The sequence below is a fragment of the Aegilops tauschii genome, chromosome 6 (genome assembly GCF_002575655.3).
Source record: "Aegilops tauschii subsp. strangulata cultivar AL8/78 chromosome 6, Aet v6.0, whole genome shotgun sequence".
NCBI classification, from domain to species: Eukaryota; Viridiplantae; Streptophyta; class Magnoliopsida; order Poales; family Poaceae; genus Aegilops; species Aegilops tauschii.
In genome coordinates, this window is record NC_053040.3 from 453,484,954 (window position 1) to 453,504,172 (window position 19,219).

At 46.4% G+C, this 19,219-nt stretch overlaps 1 protein-coding gene and 1 pseudogene across 1 annotated transcript; both read left to right on the forward strand.

Moving 5' to 3' along the window:
* Nucleotides 1-7,304: 7,304 nt before the first annotated feature.
* On the forward strand, nucleotides 7,305-11,457 carry LOC109773529 (subtilisin-like protease SBT1.4; annotated as a pseudogene).
* Nucleotides 11,458-11,477: 20 nt separating this feature from the next.
* LOC123494376 (uncharacterized) lies at nucleotides 11,478-15,588 on the forward strand. Its single transcript, XM_045230099.2, has 5 exons — nucleotides 11,478-11,698; nucleotides 12,140-13,791; nucleotides 13,891-14,105; nucleotides 14,220-15,170; nucleotides 15,265-15,588. Exons 1-5 carry the CDS (start codon nucleotides 11,505-11,507, stop codon nucleotides 15,544-15,546), a joined length of 3,294 nt encoding a protein of 1,097 aa, XP_045086034.2. The 5' UTR covers nucleotides 11,478-11,504; the 3' UTR covers nucleotides 15,547-15,588.
* The last annotated feature ends 3,631 nt before the right edge of the window (nucleotides 15,589-19,219 follow it).

Here is a 19,219-nt window from a genome sequence, read left to right on the forward strand (position 1 = left end):
TGAAATATAACAAATGAAGTCAGAGAGGATTGAAAAATGGTGATGTGCCTTTGAATGGTGCATTTTGAACACACAAAAAGTCAGGAGTTCAAATAAGGTTTAAAAAATGAAATCCCTTTGTAACAGACGAGTTTCCGGATGAAATCCTGATACTTTGAAAGAGATTGTCCGTTTTGTACACGAAGTGCATCCAGTTTTTGCCATAACCCTCTCAACTTTCCTGCACATGCTATGTGGATGAAATGATGATATCATGCCAACTTTCAACCTTTTCAGAGTTCATTTGAAATGCTTTTCAATTTTAGGGTCTTATAGCTCAAAATAATTAGTAAATGCATGAAAAATAACAAATGAAGTCAGAAAGGATTGAAAAATGGTGATGTGGCTTTGAATGGTGCATTTTGAACACACAAAAAGTCAGGAGTTCAAATAAGGTTTAAAAAATGAAATCCCTTTGTAACAGACGAGTTTCCGGATGAAATCCTGATACTTTGAAAGAGATTGTCCGTTTTGTACACGAAGTGCAGCCAGTTTTTGCCGTAACCCTCTCAACTTTCCTGCACATGCTATGTGGATGAAATGATGATATCATGCCAACTTTCAACCTTTTCAGAGTTCATTTGAAATGCTTTTCAATTTTAGGGTCTTATAGCTCAAAATAATTAGTAAATGCATGAAAAATAACAAATGAAGTCAGAGAGGATTGAAGAATGGTGATGTGGCTTTGAATGGTGCATTTTGAACACACAAAAAGTCAGGAGTTCAAATAAGGTTTAAAAAATGAAATCCCTTTGTAACAGACGAGTTTCCGGATGAAATCCTGATACTTTGAAAGAGATTGTCAGTTTTGTACGCGAAGTGCATCCAGTTTTTGCCGTAACCCTCTCAACTTTCTTGCACATGCTATGTGGATGAAATGATGATATCATGCCAACTTTCAACCTTTTCAGAGTTCATTTGAAATGCTTTTCAATTTTAGGGTCTTATAGCTCAAAATAATTAGTAAATGCATGAAAAATAACAAATGAAGTCAGAAAGGATTGAAAAATGGTGATGTGGCTTTGAATGGTGAATTTTGAACACACAAAAAGTCAGGAGTTCAAATAAGGTTTAAAAAATGAAATCCCTTTGTAACAGACGAGTTTCCGGATGAAATCCTGATACTTTGAAAGAGATTGTCCGTTTTGTACACGAAGTGCATCCAGTTTTTGCCGTAACCCTCTCAACTTTCTTGCACATGCTATGTGGATGAAATGATGATATCATGCCAACTTTCAACCTTTTCAGAGTTCATTTGAAATGCTTTTCAATTTTAGGGTCTTATAGCTCAAAATAATTAGTAAATGCATGAAAAATAACAAATGAAGTCAGAAAGGATTGAAAAATGGTGATGTGGCTTTGAATGGTGCATTTTGAACACACAAAAAGTCAGGAGTTCAAATAAGGTTTAAAAAATGAAATCCCTTTGTAACAGACGAGTTTCCGGATGAAATCCTGATACTTTGAAAGAGATTGTCCGTTTTGTACACGAAGTGCATCCAGTTTTTGCCGTAACCCTCTCAACTTTCCTGCACATGCTATGTGGATGAAATGATGATATCATGCCAACTTTCAACCTTTTCAGAGTTCATTTGAAATGCTTTTCAATTTTAGGGTCTTATAGCTCAAAATAATTAGTAAATGCATGAAAAATAACAAATGAAGTCAGAAAGGATTGAAAAATGATGATGTGGCTTTGAATGGTGCATTTTGAACACACAAAAAGTGAGGAGTTCAAATAAGTTTTAAAAAATGAAATCCCTTTGTAACAGACGTGTTTCCGGATGAAATTTAAACTATTCAAATTTGGAAACTAATGGAGTAACAGAAAGTTTATAATTATTCTGAGCTAAAAGCAAAAAGAATAAAAAAAGCAGAAATGAAAAAAATAATTCAAAAAACAAAAATACTGGAAAAAATAAAAACTGCCGCCTAATGGGCCACACGGCCTGCATACAACTAGAAACCCATCTGCACATGGGCCAGGATGCAGGCCCGCAGGCCCAATAGGCCCAACATGGCAGTGACAAAGGTAGGCATGTAATGCCTGCATATTAGAGAGGAGCTCAGCACCTGAGCTGCAACGCAGCTTATAAACAGGTGCTGAGCTCTCTCAGCTAGCGAGGTGGGACTAATCTTCCCACCGCACCGCGCCAACACATTAGTCCTGGTTGGTGGCTCCAACCGGAACCAATGCTCCCCTTTGGTCCCGGTTGGTGCCACCAACTGGGACCAAAGCCCTCTGCTTCCCGCCCTTTGCGCTGGTGAAAAGAGGCCTTTAGTCCCGGTTGGTGGCACCAACCGGGACCAAAGGGTGGGTATTGGTTCCGGTTTGTGCGTTGAACCGGGACCAAAGCCTTTGCTATATAAGCAGCACTTTGGAAATTTTCTGATTTCCATCGCCAGTGTCCCCCCGCCCGACGACGCCGCGAGCTCGATCTACGCCGCCAGGCTACCCCGCCGTCATCGCCGTCACCCGTGCCCCCGAGCCCACACCATCGCCTGTCGCTGTCGTCCTCCGCCCCCCGCCGCCGTCGCCGTCGGCCTCCGCCGCGCGCCCCCGAGCCGTCGCCCCGTACGTCACCATCGCCGCCCTCCGCCCCCGGCCCGCCGCGGTCGCCGTCGCCCTCCGCCACCCACACCGTCGCCCTCCGCCACCCTGTGAGCGCCGCCCCGATCCCCTCCTCCTCCTCCCTGTAATGGCCGCCGCCGCTGCCGCCGCGCCCCCTAGCTATTATATGTGTATGTAGTTTAATTTAGATTTGTAATTTAGTTGTATTAATTTGGATGTGTAGTTAATTTAGTTGTTGTAATTTAGATGTATTAATTTAGATGTGTAGTTCAGATTTTTCATATTTAGAAGTCATTTATGTATGTTCATATTTAGAAGAAAAAGAAGGAGAGAAAAAAGGAAAATAAGAAGAGGAAGAAGGAGAAGAAGAAGAAGAATAAGAAGAAGAGGAGAGGAAGTAGAGGAGAAATAAATAAGAAGATGAAAAAGAAGAAGAAAAAAGAGTAGAAGAAGAAGAAATAGAGGAGAAGAAGAAGAAATAGAATAATATATTATTCTATTTTTTCTTCTTCTCCTCTATTCCTTCTTCTTCTCCTCTTTTTTTCTTTTTTTTCTTCGATCTCCTCCTCTATTCCTTTCTTCTTCTCCTCTTTTTTTTCGTCTTCTTCCTCTTCTTATTTTTTATCGGGTATGTCGTTGTCGATATATGTACCCTCCTCCCCGATAACTTTTAGTAAGTACTACTTAGAAAGTGTTTAATAGAATTAGTTAGAAAAATAATAGAACTAGTTAAACTAGCTAGTTTATTTTTAGTAAGTACTACTTTATTCTATTTATAGTAAGGAAATTAATAGAACTAGTTTGTTTTTTTAGTTAAAGCAATTATTCCCGCATCGATGTCGACGATGCCTATCCCGCATCCTCGTCGTCGACTCGGCCGAGGAGGCCGGCTTGATCAGAGGGGCCATGTCCGGGACTGGGCTCCGCCGAGCTGGTTTTGGGAGGTGCTACCTTCCGGTGGGCGTAGGTTGGTGAGGAACCAGCCCGTCGTTGACCCGGTCCTTGTTTGGTGGCGCTCGCGTGGGCCAGTGACGGTGCCGAGGCTTCCGGACACCGCGGAGGTGGTACGTCACCGTGTCAGCGAGGAGGACCAGCACGTCCGTCGCTACATGGTTGCGTTGGAGGGCAGGTTCGACAATACCTGGCAGGTTCTTCAGGGATCTCACTGGAGCTATGATCCTGTGATGGTTCCGTCCCTTTGGGTGGCCACCGCCCGCGCCGATACCCGTCGGGCGCTACTGTTCTAGCTGTACTAGCGATGCTATATGTATGATAGTATTCGAGGTGTGATAATATTCGACGATGTACGGACGCATGGAGATGATGTAGTTTTGCTTATAATTGAATGCATCCTAATTTGAATACTACTTTATTTTGTGATTTGATTTTGCTTATTGAATGCTCAAAGTGGAAAACTACTATGATCCTACTTTGAATGCTAAAATTGGAGAGCACTATGATTAGTTGATAGCTTATAGGGTTTTTGTTTTCGCAGAAATGTAGGAGCCCCCGGCCCCTCCATCATCCCCGCCGTCGTCCCCGTCACCGCCCCCTCTGACATCGAGGTGAGACCAGCCAAATCCTCTTTTAGAAAGATAATTAAACGATATTTCGGGTTGACTGTAAGTCTGTCGAGTCTCCACCATATATGAGAGGACGAAGAATCCCGACTGTTGTCGTGGGGGTAGCTTCTCCTTCGTTCCCGTGTGCTAGACAATTTGGTGTAATGCACTCGAGAACGAAAGGAGGAGCTACCATCACCGACGGTCGCAAATGTCAGAGAGGAATCAGTGAGGGAGAGTTCCACCATATATATATATGAGAGGACGAAGAATCCCGACTGTTGTCGTGGGGGTCGCTTCTCCTTTGTTCCCGTGTGCTAGCTAGACATTTTGGTGTAATGCACACGGGGACAAAGGGAGGAGCGACCATCACCAACGGTCGAATGTATACACCACGTGAGCTGAGAGTTTTCAAGAAAAGACTCGACAAACCGATAGTCAACCCGTGATGAATAATAATGATCTAACTTAGGTTTTTTAGTACATATATTTAATTGTAGATGTTTAATATTTGAATTATGAACATAGGAAATGTCGTACTCGGACGACGAAAGTCTCCCGGGGGAGTGCGACTGGTGCCACGACGACCGAGGTCAGTGCGACAGGCCTCACCTGGACGAAGATCGGTGCTTCAGTATTAAGCTGGAGGAGACGTTCGATGTTGAAACGGTACGCAACGACGACAAGTGTTATTTTTTCGTAATTAAGCACGACTTCAACTATTTCAACGTGTACTTTTCATCTTTTACAATTCGGCTAGCTTATCCCATGCCATGCAAGACGCTACGTCTTGGAGAGGATGGGTTTTGAAGACCATGAAAGTATGGAAACAAAGAAAATTCACCTAAGGACCCATCATGATATAGATTTTGAAGTAAAGCTGTATAATTCTGAGAGCGTAACCCATTTTGGTTGCAAAAATTGGGAAGCATTTTGCAAGATGTATGGTTTTGATGAGGGTATGCTTGTCACCATGGATCTTGGTGATCCTGACATCGAGCAAGACAATATGGACATTTGGGTCCTTGTTGATACGCCTCCAATTCTACCGCTATGTGAGTTTCTCAAACATAGTTATTAGCTAATTTATATTGTTCATTTCAAAATAGTTGACAGCTTATTTTCATTGACAGCTTATTTTGATTGTTCAAACAATGTGCGGAACATGGTAGACAGAACCTACTACACCGATGGCTCTGAGTTAACTTATAAGGAGAAAACTCATCTGGTCGGATTTTGTACTGATATTGTTACAATATCTACAATCAAACTCCTCAACATTATGGTCCTCAATACGTGCCACTAGTGCACGTGTTGAACTACGGTAACTACTATGGAGATACCCTGGTAAGATTTCTTACTATTACGACATCCGTGCATATTTTGCATAGTTCTAAAACTAGTACATTATCATTGCTAACTATGAAGTTATTGCTATGTTTTTCAATAGATAATCCCAGAGGATTGTGTGCCTCATTTGATGTATCAGAATGGTAGGCTTGATGTTTTGAATATACAACCAGGTCATCCTACGAATCTCAACTGTCCATACCGGATTTCTAAAAGAAGTGGAGACATGCAAATCAAAGAATGGAAAAAATGTATGGACAATCGCAAGGAGGTTCTTGGAAGCAAAAGGAAGCGAGGCGCAAGAATTGGAGACATGATGATCTCCATTCTCCATAATGGAGAGTCAGGTTCTATATTGTTTTATGCTATTTTACCTTAAAGAGGGTATTTCGGTCCTACCTAATACTGATGATCATGTGCTAAGAACAATTAAGTAGGGTTGGTTCGATGACTGTGAGGATGATGATCGTATGACTTGTTATTAATAACGAGTAGAAGTTGTATGATGATGATTAGTAGGACTTGTTATTATATATGACGATGCATGATGCGCGCATGAAGAGTTATTATATATCAGCGGGTGAAATGAACATGGATTGGATTGAAGTGAAGGCAACATGCATGTGGTGCGTGTCGAAAGTAGTACAATCCAAACTTGATCAAGTCCGGATTAGTATTACTTTCGACATGCACCACATGTTGCCTTCACTTCAATCTAAGCCATGTTTAGGCATAGCAGTACGTAGCGTTGGTAAACCAAGCACGGAGATATAAGACAGGACACTTCTCTCTAATAGCTACCTAATAACAACCTAAATTAACCCCCCAAAACCCCCCTTTCAAAAAAAAACCTCAGCTCCTGCCAGGTGCTGACGCGTGGATGCCTATTGGTCCCGGTTGGTGGCACCAACCGGGACCAAAGGCCCTCCTGCCTGGGCTCCCCGCACCGGCCACGTGGACGGCCTTTAGTCCCGGTTCGTGTAAGAACCGGGACTAAAGGGCTAGGCATTAGTAACGACCCTTTAGTCCCGGTTCCAGAACCGGGACTAAAGGCCCTTATGAACCGGGGTAAAAGCCCCTTTTCCTACTAGTGGTTGCAACTGCATTTCTGAGTTTGCTTCGACATAATTTTTGGATGTCCCTTTTTCTTTTCTTCGTGTGTCGATGTTATTGTGTGTTTACTAATCATATAAAGGCTGAATGTGTGTTCATGGTGCTTGTATCATCTTCATGCGACATTATGAGTCGTACAATTCACCTTTTATGAAAAAACAAGTCATGATACAATCAAATTGCAATTTAGAGTGAATATCTACAAGATATGATCGATAGCTCTTGCGGGAACCTAGGCGAATGATTCATTCGCCCCATGGGGAGCGATTGAGCAAACCTAGGCGTCCGCTCAAGAGGGAGTTTCCCGGCGACCCCAGGTGGCACAACAAATTATGAACATGCAGAAAAATGGGCTAGGCCCAATTTGTTGTTTTTGTAAAAAATTGCCATCAATAAATTTGCCATGTAAAAACAATAATGCATTGTAAGTTGCAAAAAAATGGCGTGCTTTGAAAACCAAAAAAATATGAAATTGCCATGAGACTATGTGAAACACTATTAAAATTTACAATTGCCATGCTACCAAGACGATACAATTACAAAAACTAAAAATGGTTTGAAAGGAAAAAAAATCTGTACCCATGGCATTTTGTGTTATGTTGTGAAATTTGCCATGTTACGATTTTTTGCCATGCCACGATTTTTTTTGTCAAGGTTCAAAAACTATGATGATGGCCAGACCACTCACCCTTCTGTGCGTCCTGCTCGCCGTCGTTGCCACCGCCACATCGTCGCCGGCGAGGGAAAAGGAGGAGGAGCGGTCCTGCTACATCGTGCATGTCGCTCACGCGCACGCGCCGCCGCTACCGCACCGTGGCCTGCGCGCCACCTGGGCGTACGCCTCATTCATGCGTGACCGCATGCCGGCGGACATGTCGCTCCCGGCGCCGCGGGTGCTCTACTCCTACTCCCACGCCGCCACGGGCTTTGCGGCCCGCCTGACGAGTCGCCAGGCCGCGCACCTCGCGGGCCAGCGCTCCGTGCTCGCCGTCGTGCCCGACGTGATGCAGCAGCTGCACACCACGCTGACGCCATCCTTCCTCGGCCTGTCGGAGTCATCGGGCTTGCTGCCGGCGTCCAACGGCGCCTCGGACGTCGTCATCGGCGTCCTCGACACCGGCGTGTACCCCATCGACCGCGTGGCGTTCGCGGCAGACCCGTCGCTGCCGCCGCCGCCCGGCAAGTTCCGCGGTGCCTGTGTCTCGGCTCCGTCGTTCAAGTGTTCAACGCCTCGGCGTACTGCAACGGCAAGCTTGTCGGCGCCAAGGTCTTCTACAAGGGGTACGAGGTTGACTTCGGAGGCCCGATCAACGAGACGGAGGAGTCCAAGTCGCCGCTCGACACCCTCGGCCATGGCACGCACACCGCCTCCACCGCCGCCGGCTCTGCCGTCCCGGACGCGGCTTTCTACGGCTACGCCAGAGGGAACGCCGTCGGCATGGCCCCGGGCGCGCGCGTCGCCTCCTACAAAGTGTGCTGGAAATACGGATGCGCAACCTCCGACATCCTCGCGGCGTTCGACGAGGCCATCGCCGACGGGGTCGACGTCATCTCCGCTTCATTCGGCTCCTCCGGCTACACAAGGGCATCATCGTCTCTGCCGCCGCGGGAAACTCCGGCCCCGTTGAGTCCACCGCCATCAACATCGCGCCGTGGCTCTTGACCGTGGGCGCGTCCAGCATCAACCGCCGTTTCCCGGCGGACGTCGTCCTCGGCAACGGTGATACCTTTTCAGGCGCTTCGCTCTACGCCGGGCCCCCGCTTGGCGCAACCGACGTACCGCTCGTGTACGGCCGGACCGCCGGCTCAAAAACCTGCGAAGCTGAGAGGCTCAACGCCAGCTTGGTCGCCGGGAAGATCGTTTTGTGCGACCCCGGCGTGATTGCTGCGCAAAGAGACGTCGAGTAAATAGCATAAAACTACCACAGTTCGCGTTAGGGTTCCAAAAAACAACCAAATTTTTGTTTGTGACTGATAACTACTAGAATCGTCGTCGCCTGTTTCAAAAAACCCAAATTGTCCATTCCTAAGAAATTAAGCTTGTTTATGACAGGTCGGGCCCGCACCTAAGCAAGCCGTCTGTTTGACTGTTTGTTTGACCGTTAAATGACATGTGGGGGGACCACATGTCAGTGTCTCATTTACAAAGAACTCTTAAATCCCCCTGTACTTAAAGCAATCAGGTCCCTGAGGTGAGGCCGCGCCCACCCTGAGGAACAGCGCCGGCCAGGTTGCGGGTACGGGCGACGCAGGGAGCAGCTCGACGCGCCGGTCCATGGCGACGTCGGCTCAAGGTGGTGGCGGTGTGGCCGACCTCAGCGCGGAGGCGGGCCTCCACGCGGGCGACGGGATGGATCCATGGCGGCGCCGGCAGGTGGTGGCGGTCTGGCCAGCCTCGCCGCGAAGGCGGGCAGCGGAGGTCGCCGGCCTCTGTGCGGAGGCGGACGTCGGAGGTGGGCGGTGCGCCCCTCCATGGTGCGTGGCGGCGCAGCTCTTGCCGGAGCTTGGCCTCCCGCACGACGGTGGAGGGCCGGCCTCGCTGGTCTCAGGCGTCGACTTGGCGGCGCGGCCTGTGCCGGATCTGGCCGGCCCCGTAGTGTAAAAGAACCAAGGGGTTGAAGAAAAAAATTACATGCAATTTTTTTAAGGGACACTGACATGTGGGCCCCACATGTCAGTTAACGGTCAACACAAACAGTCAAACAGACGGCTTGTTTAGGTGTGGGCCCGACTTGTCATAAACTGGCTTAGTTTCTTAGCAGCGGGCGATTTGGGTTTTTTGAAACAACCGACACCTATTTTGGTAGTTATCAGTCATAAATAAAAATTTGATAGTTTTTTGAAAGCCTAACGCGAATTGTGATAAGACAGTCTTATGCTATTCACTCGAGACCGTCAGACTTGCCGGTGGTGTCGGAGCAGTCCTCACCGTCATCAAAGAATTCGGCGAGCTGGTCGTCGGAAGCCCCCATAACTTCCCTGCCACAACCGTCACCTTCGCCGTCGCGAAAAGGATTAAAAAGTACATAAGCAACACTACATCACCGGCGGCGACGATCGTGTTCCACGGCACGGTCATCGGCCCCACACCTTCTTCCCCTAGAATGGCACCCTTCTCGAGCCGCGGGCCGAACTTCCAAGTGCCAGAGATCCTCAAGCCAGACGTCACTGCCCCCGGCTTGGAGATCCTCGCCGCTTGGACCGGCACCGCCTCACCCTCGGGCCTCGACAGCGACTCGAGACGAGTACACTACAATGTCGTATCGGGCACGTCCATGGCGTGCCCACATGTGAGCGGCATCGCTGCAATGCTCCGGCAGGCGAGGCCGGAGTGGAGCCCCGCCGCGATCAAGTCCGCCCTGATGACCACCGCGTACAACATGGACAACGCCGGCCACGTCATCGGAGACATGGCCACCGGCAAGGCGTCCACGCCGTTCGCGCGCGGGGCAGGCCACGTGGACCCCAACCGCGCCCTTGACCCAGGCCTCGTGTACGACGCCGGCATGGACGACTATGTCACCTTCCTGTGCGCACTCGGCTACACCGCTGACGAGGTTGCCATCTTCACGAGAGACGGCTCGTCGACCAACTGCTCGACGCTCCCGGGTTCAGGCTATGTGGGAGACCACAACTACCCGGCCTTCGTGGCGGTGTTCACCTCGCGGAACGAGACCATCACGCAGCACCGCATGGTGCGCAACGTCGGCAACAATGTGGATGCGACGTACCGAGCCACGGTAACCAGCCCCGCCGGCATGCGCGTCGACGTGAAGCCGCAGAAGCTGCAGTTCAGCACTACGCACAACACACAGGAGTACCAGGTCACCTTCTCTATCCGAGCCGCGGGGAGCATAAAGGAGTACACGTTCGGGTCGATCACGTGGAGCGACGGAAAGCACACTGTGACGAGCCCCAACGCCATCGCCTGGCGGCCGCCGGTGAGCGAAGTCGCGGCGATGTGACGTGGATTTTGGTTCCGCGGTTGCTGAACTGCACACCTCTCGCAGCATCTACCTAGAGGAGTTGCGGCACGGCTCGTCCCGAGTTCCGCAGTTAACGTGTACACCTCTCGTAGTGTATTAATGCGCACGTGGACACGAGCAAACCATACGTGTACGCACGCAACTGTATATCTTCCTTCCTTCGGTCTGTAAGAAACTGGACGTCTTCCTTCCTTAAGTCTGTAACTGGGCATCTTACATCCTCGGAGAGAACTCCGCTACTTGTTGCTTCGGCAGGTCCTGCAGACAATGCTATAAAAATACAAGCAAGGAAGGCTCCAACAAAAGCATCCAAGTCACGGCTCGAGATGACCAAATGAGAGACGACGTCGATCAAGGTCCAGCGCCCCGCCTCCTTCGCCGACGACCAGAGCGACGCCCTCGGCCCCCCCCCCTCCTACGGTACTCAGGCTCCATGCTATGCCCCTCCTTCGATAAGGTATCTGTCATGTTCATATCAGAACATTCTCTCTTACTATATATCTGTCTGAGTTAATTGCACAGAAGTACCACAATTGGGGCATCACATGCAGATTGGTACCACGATTGCTAATTTTTGCATGTCAGTACCATGATTGCTCCAGGTTTTTTCAAATAAGGCTAAAACGCGTATTTATACGTATTGACGCTCGATCCGATAGCTCGGGCCCACCCGTCAGGTGCCACGCTGGTCAATCGGCGCGTGCCCGCGCGCTGACTAGGACGAGCCGGTGCGCTGCTGCTCTCCAACCCGGTCCGGTCGCACCAGCTCGCCCCCGCCACACCATTCCCCTCCCCTCCTCTTCTCCTCACTCGCTCGGACCCTAGTCTATGGCGTCGGCGACTCCGCCAGGCGGCGGCGAGGGCGTCCACGGCGGCGGTGAGATGCCGTTCTGGCCTCCTAGCGGAACGGTTGGCGTCGACGGCGATGGCGGCGATGACTCCAGCTCCGCGTACTCGACCGACGACGAGGAGGAGTCGATGTTACTCAGCATGGAGCAGCGGTTGCGGTTGGCACAGCAGTGGGTGGCGAACCCTAGCAGCAGCCATCAGTTGACGCATGGACTTGGCGGCGTGCTGTAAGTACCCTTGTCCTCCTCCTGCTCTGGTTTATCCAATTGGGGATTTTTAGGGTTTGTTCATCTTCTTGTTTATCCAGTTGGGGATTAGGGATTGTCCAATTGTAGTGACTAGTATAGGACAATTACAGTAACCTAGTAACTCAGTGTATTGCACTCTCAAATTAGTTCAATTACAGTAACAATTTGGGATTATGACCTTATCTTTTTCCTTGATTTTGCTATTGTGCTGAAATAGTAAAGTACATTGTTCTGTACTGTAAATATTAGACTTACAGGTTACTTTAATAGCATTGTTCTGTGCTGAAATAGCATCTGTAATAGTAGAGTTAATAGTAAATATTAGACTTACATGTTACTCTAAATTGTTCTGTACTGTACTGTTGCTCTCCAAATTAAGAGTAATTATAATGAATACATGAAATTTAATTTGTTCTGTAGTTTGGATGAAGACATTTGGCAAGTAAGGATCCATTTTGATGCAAGAGAACCATTGAAGATGAAGCTGTGTGGTTCAGATATTACTTATCTGAATTTGGTTGCAGTGATGGAAACCCAAGGATTTAATGCATATGATTGTTTGTATCACATTGAAAATCCATCTTTAGGAGAGAAAGGGCTGGATTTGGTAGACAGTCATGCAGAATTACAGATGATAAAGAGGAACATCCAGGACAAATTGGTGCTTGATTTGCTAGTCAGGGCTTGTCCACCCCCTGATACTGATTTTGAGAGGCAGCATTTTGAGAAGCTAGAGTTGTCCACTGTGGTGTACCAAGAGCCTGTTGTTTTAGATCTGAGTGAGCCTCCTGTCTTAGCTGTTGATCAGCAAGGAGTAGTTTTTGAGAGTCAATGTAGCAACTCTAGCACACCTCATCCTGCTGGTGTTTGCACACAAGAAAGCAAGAATGCAACAGCCAAGTTGAAAGCAGTTTTGGAAGAAGAAGAAGAGGGATATCAAGGATTTGAGGCATATGAGGACAGTGATGCTAATGCCTCTGATGAGGATGCTCAAATTGGAAATGACCCTCATTACATGGGTGATGATGAAGATGTAGAGGTGGAAGAGGGAAAGAGACAGAGAGAGCTAGAAGTACAAGAGGAAGAATCAGATGATGAGCAATCAGAAGAGGAAGAAATGCTGCATTATGAGGGTGACACTGAAGTTGAGGACCCATTTGAGGTAGAGGAAGATAGGACTTTTGAAGAAGAAGAAGAAACTATAGTTGAACCTGTGAAGAAGAAGCAGAAGCTACCAGTTAGAAGAGGACCAACAACTAGGTCACATTGTAGTAAGCTACCAGAGGTTGAACCTGATTTTAGACCATCATCAGATGAAGAAGAGAAGGGATTGTTGAGGGAGAGTGATGATGATGGTTTTGAGCCAATCTGTTTTGTCCTACCAAAGAAAAGGAAGAGTAGGGCAAAGAAAAGGCCTGCCAGGAAGTGGTACAATGAGAAAATGGAGCAACCACATGAGCAACTGTGTATGAAGTTGTGTTTTAGGGATCAGCATCAATTCAGAGATGCTTTGTTGAATTTGCACATCACTCAGGCCAGGAATTTTAAGTATCACAGGAATTCAGATCAGAGGATAATTGTTGAGTGTCCAGATAAACAATGCCAGTTCTTTATGGTGGCAGCAGTTATAAAAGGCGAGAAAACCTTTGTAATAAAGAAGATGAGACTAGAGCACACTTGCCCTAGTACCACTGAGACCACCAGGGTTAGTGCTAAGTGGCTAGCACAGAAATATGAGCATCTCTTCAGATCTGATATAACTACTGGTATTCAGACAATAATTGATGCAAGCATGGAAAAATATGGTGTAGATGTGCCCAAGTGCATGGCATATAGGGCAAAGAACATAGCTATTGAAGCTGTCTTAGGAGATCACAAGAAGCAATATCCTAGGCTTAAAGACTATGCTCAGACTGTCATGGACACAAACCCTGGGAGTAGAGTAATAGTCACTACTGTTACTCCAGTACCAAATGCAAAAATACCCCACCCAGGCCCAAGATTCCATGCCATGTTCTTTTGCCTGAATGGAGCAAGGGAGGGGTTTCTCAATGGGTGTAGGCCATTCATTGGTTAGTTCCTGAACCTTGTGCACCATTTACATATTGTAGAGTACTCCATATTGTATATCACTTGAATGTATTTAATGTTTGGAAATGTTGATTATGCAGGTGTTGATGGATGCTTCATTAAGCTCACTACAGGAGCTCAACTCCTTGCTGCCACTGGTAGAGATGGCAACAACAACATATATCCACTGGCATTTGGCATAGTTGGACAAGAGGACACACCTAGTTGGTGTTGGTTTCTACACCAACTGAAAATTTGCCTAGGTGGAGAAGTGGGCAAGTTTGGACCTTATACTATAATGTCAGATAGACAAAAGGTATGTGTTTGCACATTTCATTTTGTTTTGCACAAGTGTTAACAGTAGCTAAGAGTTTCATTGGTGCATATTTATTTACCTTGTAGCTTAGACTTGTTAAATTGTTTGTGTCAGGGGTTATTGAATGCAGTGAATGCTGTGTTTCCAAATTGCAACCAAAGATTCTGCCTTAGGCATTTATATGCAAATTTCCAAAATGCTGGGTTTAGGGGTGAAGATCTTAAGAAGTGCATGGATAATGCTAGCTATGCCTACAATGAACACAAATTTAATATTGCAATGAATGGTCTTAGAGCTGAAAGTGAGGAAGCTTGGGAGTGGCTTACTGCAATACCAAAAAAAACATGGGCAAGGCATGCATTTGACACAAACTGCAAGACTGACTTGGTAGTGAACAACTTGTCTGAGGTGTTCAACAAGTACATTCTAGATGTTAGGAGAAAACCTATAAGGACAATGTGTGATGGGATAAAAGATAAGCAGATGGTGAGGTGGCATAGGAACAGAGAGAGTGTAAAGGCAGCAAGATGGGATATAACACCTCATTACAGTGAGAAGCTAGAGGTTGAGAAGGAGAGGGCCAGATATTGCAAGCCAATACAGGCAGGGGTCAACTTATGGCAAGTTACAAGTGGGCAGCAAACACATGCTGTCAACCTGGAACTTGAGACTTGTGGATGCAGGAAGTGGGACCTTAGTGGCATACCTTGCAACCATGCCATCTCTGCAATAAACAAGGCTAAAAGGAAACCAGAGGATTATGTCAGCAAATTCTTCAAGAAAGATTTTTATGTTGCAGCTTATGAACCAATGATCTTTCCTGTGCCTGGTGAGCATGATTGGACAAGGACCCCTGGTCCAGACATAGAACCACCGGCATTCAAAATCAAGAGAGGAAGAAAGAAAGAAAAGAGGATCAAGGGCAAATTTGAAGTACCAAAGCCAAAAGACACTTCAAGAATGGGGACCATAACATGTGGCAATTGTGGTCTCCAAGGGCATAGGTACATAAACTGTCTTAAACAGTTGAAGCCTGAGCTAGCTTTGAGGAAGAATAAGCATGTGGTAATAATTTTTCACCTTGAAATATACAAATCTTTCATTTATTTCTTGTACATTTCTTTCTAGCATTATTAACTGTTTTCCTTTTCCTTGTAAGGCTACTCCAAGTAACTCACAGCCAAGAGCTGCTGGTCCTTCTACTACAACAACAGCAAGACAGCCAAGAGCTGCTGCCAGAGGAGCTGCCAGAGGAAGAGGAGCTGCTACTTCTACTACACCACCACCATCTGGAAGAGGAGCTGGCAGAGGAAGAGGAGCTGGAAGAGGTGCTCCAAGGCCATTCAGTGCCCCCAGGCAATATGCTGACATTCCTACTGATGGTACACACACTGGATGGATGTCCTACTTCACTGCTAGCAGAGGAAGAGGAGCCATGTAATTTGAAATGATGTGGTGTTATTTTGGTTGAACTTGATGCTGATGTTGATGTGTTGTTGCCACTTGATGCATAATTTGGCACAATCCAATACTGGTTATTGTAATGTTGAACTTGAGGTGGAGTACTCTAGTTGGGGCACCATATTTTGGTGTTGAATATGTTGCTACTGGATATGTATGTGTTGAAAACTTGAGGTGGTTATCTGAATGTTGAACTTGTATGTGTTGCTACTGGATATGTATGTGTTGAACTTGAGGTGGTTATCTGAATGTTGAACATGTTGCTACTGGATATGTATGTGTTTCTTTTCACTATATTTGTGCTTGGCTTAGTTGCAGGCAAGATATTAAGTTAGTTAGTTGGTTTAGTTGTAGCCAATCTAAAGTTGGTTTAGTTTAAGCCAAGTTGTAATGGATCAAGTGGTAATGGATCAGTGAAGTTATCTTCTGATGCAATGAGATTTAGTCAGTCTTGTTCCTCTTTTATTTTGTATGAAATGAGGGGTTTGCTGCAACATTGTCATAATGTATCATCATCAACATATCCATCTACATAATCAGCATATCCATACATAATAAGAAACTGATCCATGTCTACCAATCATAGCACACATTAGTTTCTGACTTCAACTCATTATAGCCATACATAACCATTGTTCACAATACATAGAGGAGTTCAACTTCAAATGCATAGTTCATCCTTTTCTCACAAAAGGATGAATAGCATAACTACTACATACATACACAGCCATAGTTCACCATTAGTACAAGCATACAGTACACAACCTTAGTTCCTAGATGCTAGGTCATTACACAACCATCATTCCCAAAAGGTCAGCAATGCCACTAATCTCATTTTCATCTTCTTCACTTCTCCAAGATGGCCTGAATCCCCCTGAACTTCTCCTTCAACTTTTCGTTCTGAAACTCTAACTGCCACTTCTCTTCAATATGCTTTTCATTTCCCTTAAGCAGATCAGCAACCTGAAGCTTCAACTCTAGCTTCTCTTGGGTGAGCTTCTCCTGACACTTTGTTAGCTCTGCATTCTTCAGCTCCAAATTCATACTAGCTTCAGTAAACACTTGCTTCTCTCTCATTTTGTTCAACTTCAAGTTCTGAATGACTGTTGGTTGAGCTCTTGTCAGGTTGAGCAGCATCTCATACTTCTGAGTAAGTTTCTGGGTCTGCATCTTTCTTTGCCATCTCACTTGCCATCTGTGCCTTCATATCATCAATCAGTTCTTTTCTTACCTCCTGCTGATATGTAATGGCAGACTGCAGATGTCTAAAATCCACCACCTTATCTTCCTGGAAGTTCATCAGCTCATGCACATCTTGGACTAGCTTGTCATAGTTGGCCTCCAGCTTGTTCTTCTCTTCTGTCAGATGGTGGATAGTGAAAGAACTTTCAAGATTGTCATTCACCCTAGCAGTTTTGGCATCTTCAACCATTGCCCATAGCTTCAACAATGCATTCTGCATTGTTGGGGGCCACTGGTGATCAACCCATTCAACAAAGCCACAATTGGTACCTGCCTGCAAAAACAACAACAACACCAACATAGTTCATACAACAAGTAATTACACAAGATAACTGTAGTTGCCAAAAAGAATATCTAAATTTAGCATCAGACCACTACATTTAACAAGAGGAGCAGCCACTTGAGTAGCTGACTGACTAGGTTAGTTACCATTTTTAAGCTACTCTAGTACCACTATTAACCAAAATTACTATGCCATTGTACTCCAGCAAAATATACTCATGCTTGACCTAAATAAGCTACTCTAGTGCCACTATGAACCAAAATGGTGACAGCAAGCAGAGTACTCCAGCAAACAGAGTTCAATATGGCAGTGACAAAGTAAGAAAAAAAATCACTATGCCTACAATCCATACTGGCTGTGCACATGCTAAAAACCGCCTGCCCGTGTCTGTTCCTTCAAAGGCAACAAGCCTCTCAGATGCCATGCCGTGCTTCTCACATGGAGACATCACATCCAGCTCAAGCCCCTTGTAATCTGGATCTTCAAGGCTAAAAGGGAGCTGCAGAAGCTCGCACAAAGACACTAGGCAAATCAAAACCTACCAAAATCAACCAAATCAAGAAATCCCAAATCTGAAACCCTAACCCTAAACTCACTGTACTGACCTCGTTGAGACCGTCTGTGGAGGAAGAATGCATGTACGGGAGGCTAGACTGGTCGTCGCTGCTTTCGTCCTCCAAAACCATGGCGTCGGCGGGGTGGTGCGGCGGCCGACAGTCGGGACGCGGGCGGCGGCGACAGAGGAAACGAGTGAGGAGAGGAGGAGGGGGGGGAATGGTGCGGCGGGGGCGAGCTGGTGCGACCGGACCGGGTTGGAGAGCAGCAGCGCACCGGCTCGTCCTAGTCAGCGCGCGGGCACGCGCCGATTGGCCAGCGTGGCACCTGACGGGTGGGCCCGAGCTGTCGGATCGAGCGTCAATACATATAAATACACGTTTTAGCCTTATTTGAAAAAATCTGGAGCAATCATGGTACTGACATGCAAAAATTAGCAATCGTGGTACCAATCTGCATGTGATGCCCCAATTGTGGTACTTCTGTGCAATTAACTCTATCTGTCCATACAGTGCGCCTGCGCGATATGACGCTCAAGTGTTTTAACATTCTTTGATTATATTTGCCTTGGCCTGATTCATGCTGGAGCTTGCTTTTGCTTACAAAAATGCTACACTTATGTAACTATTGCATAGGGGTTTTGTTGTGCACAAAAAGCAATTTTTATCCTCCACCTGACTGTACTCGCTTGCTTGCATTGACAGAAGTTGTGTCGAGCCAAAGGTTGGCCTGAGGTCAATTCATTTAAATTCCTCATGCCCGTCTCAGATGTTGTTGATTACGAAAAAAGTTGTGTAAGATCTGATGAATTCCTTACTTAGATCAGCGCGACACCATGAATTGCCTTCTTGCATATGCCCATTCTTTATCCTGCTATTGTGATAGTACTGTAGTAGTATTGGCGGCATTATCACTGTTCCCTTCTTTATTCTTCCATGGTTCTTTGTTATTCTCTAAATACGGGGTGCTACTCGATCGCGCTAGGTAGCAGAGTATGTCGTCTCATCACGGGGCACAGAGAGGTGCTCCAGGACACATTCTCATCGACATCAACATCGAGCAGGGCGGTGGGTCGGCCGGTTCCAGTGCCAGCGCCCCTCCTTCGAACAGTAGCATTGCCGTCCTCCATGAGGATGACAATGACGACTAGCTGTTGGAGAGGCAAAAGAAGTGGATCAAGGAGACACGTGGGTCGCTTATGTTGCTGGCATCCTTGGCGGTGACGCTGTCATACCAGTTAGTCATGAACCTCCCTGGAGGATTCTGGCAGGACGACAAGGCCTGGGAGGGCCAGCCCTAGCATTATGAAGGCTGTAGTGCGATTGAGGCACGATGAACATTAACAAAGTAACATGTATACTTTCAATAATATATCTTGTATATCATCAAAAAATACAAATGCATAAACATAAAAGACATAATTTTAGCTGTCAAATAAAGTCTCAATACACCATCTATATGTGATTATATGGTGCAAATAATGACTATAATACACTCAACTATAAATAACTATTGAATAAATACAATGTGGTGAAGTGCGTTGAGGAGGGGGGCATATGCCCCCTGTCCATGT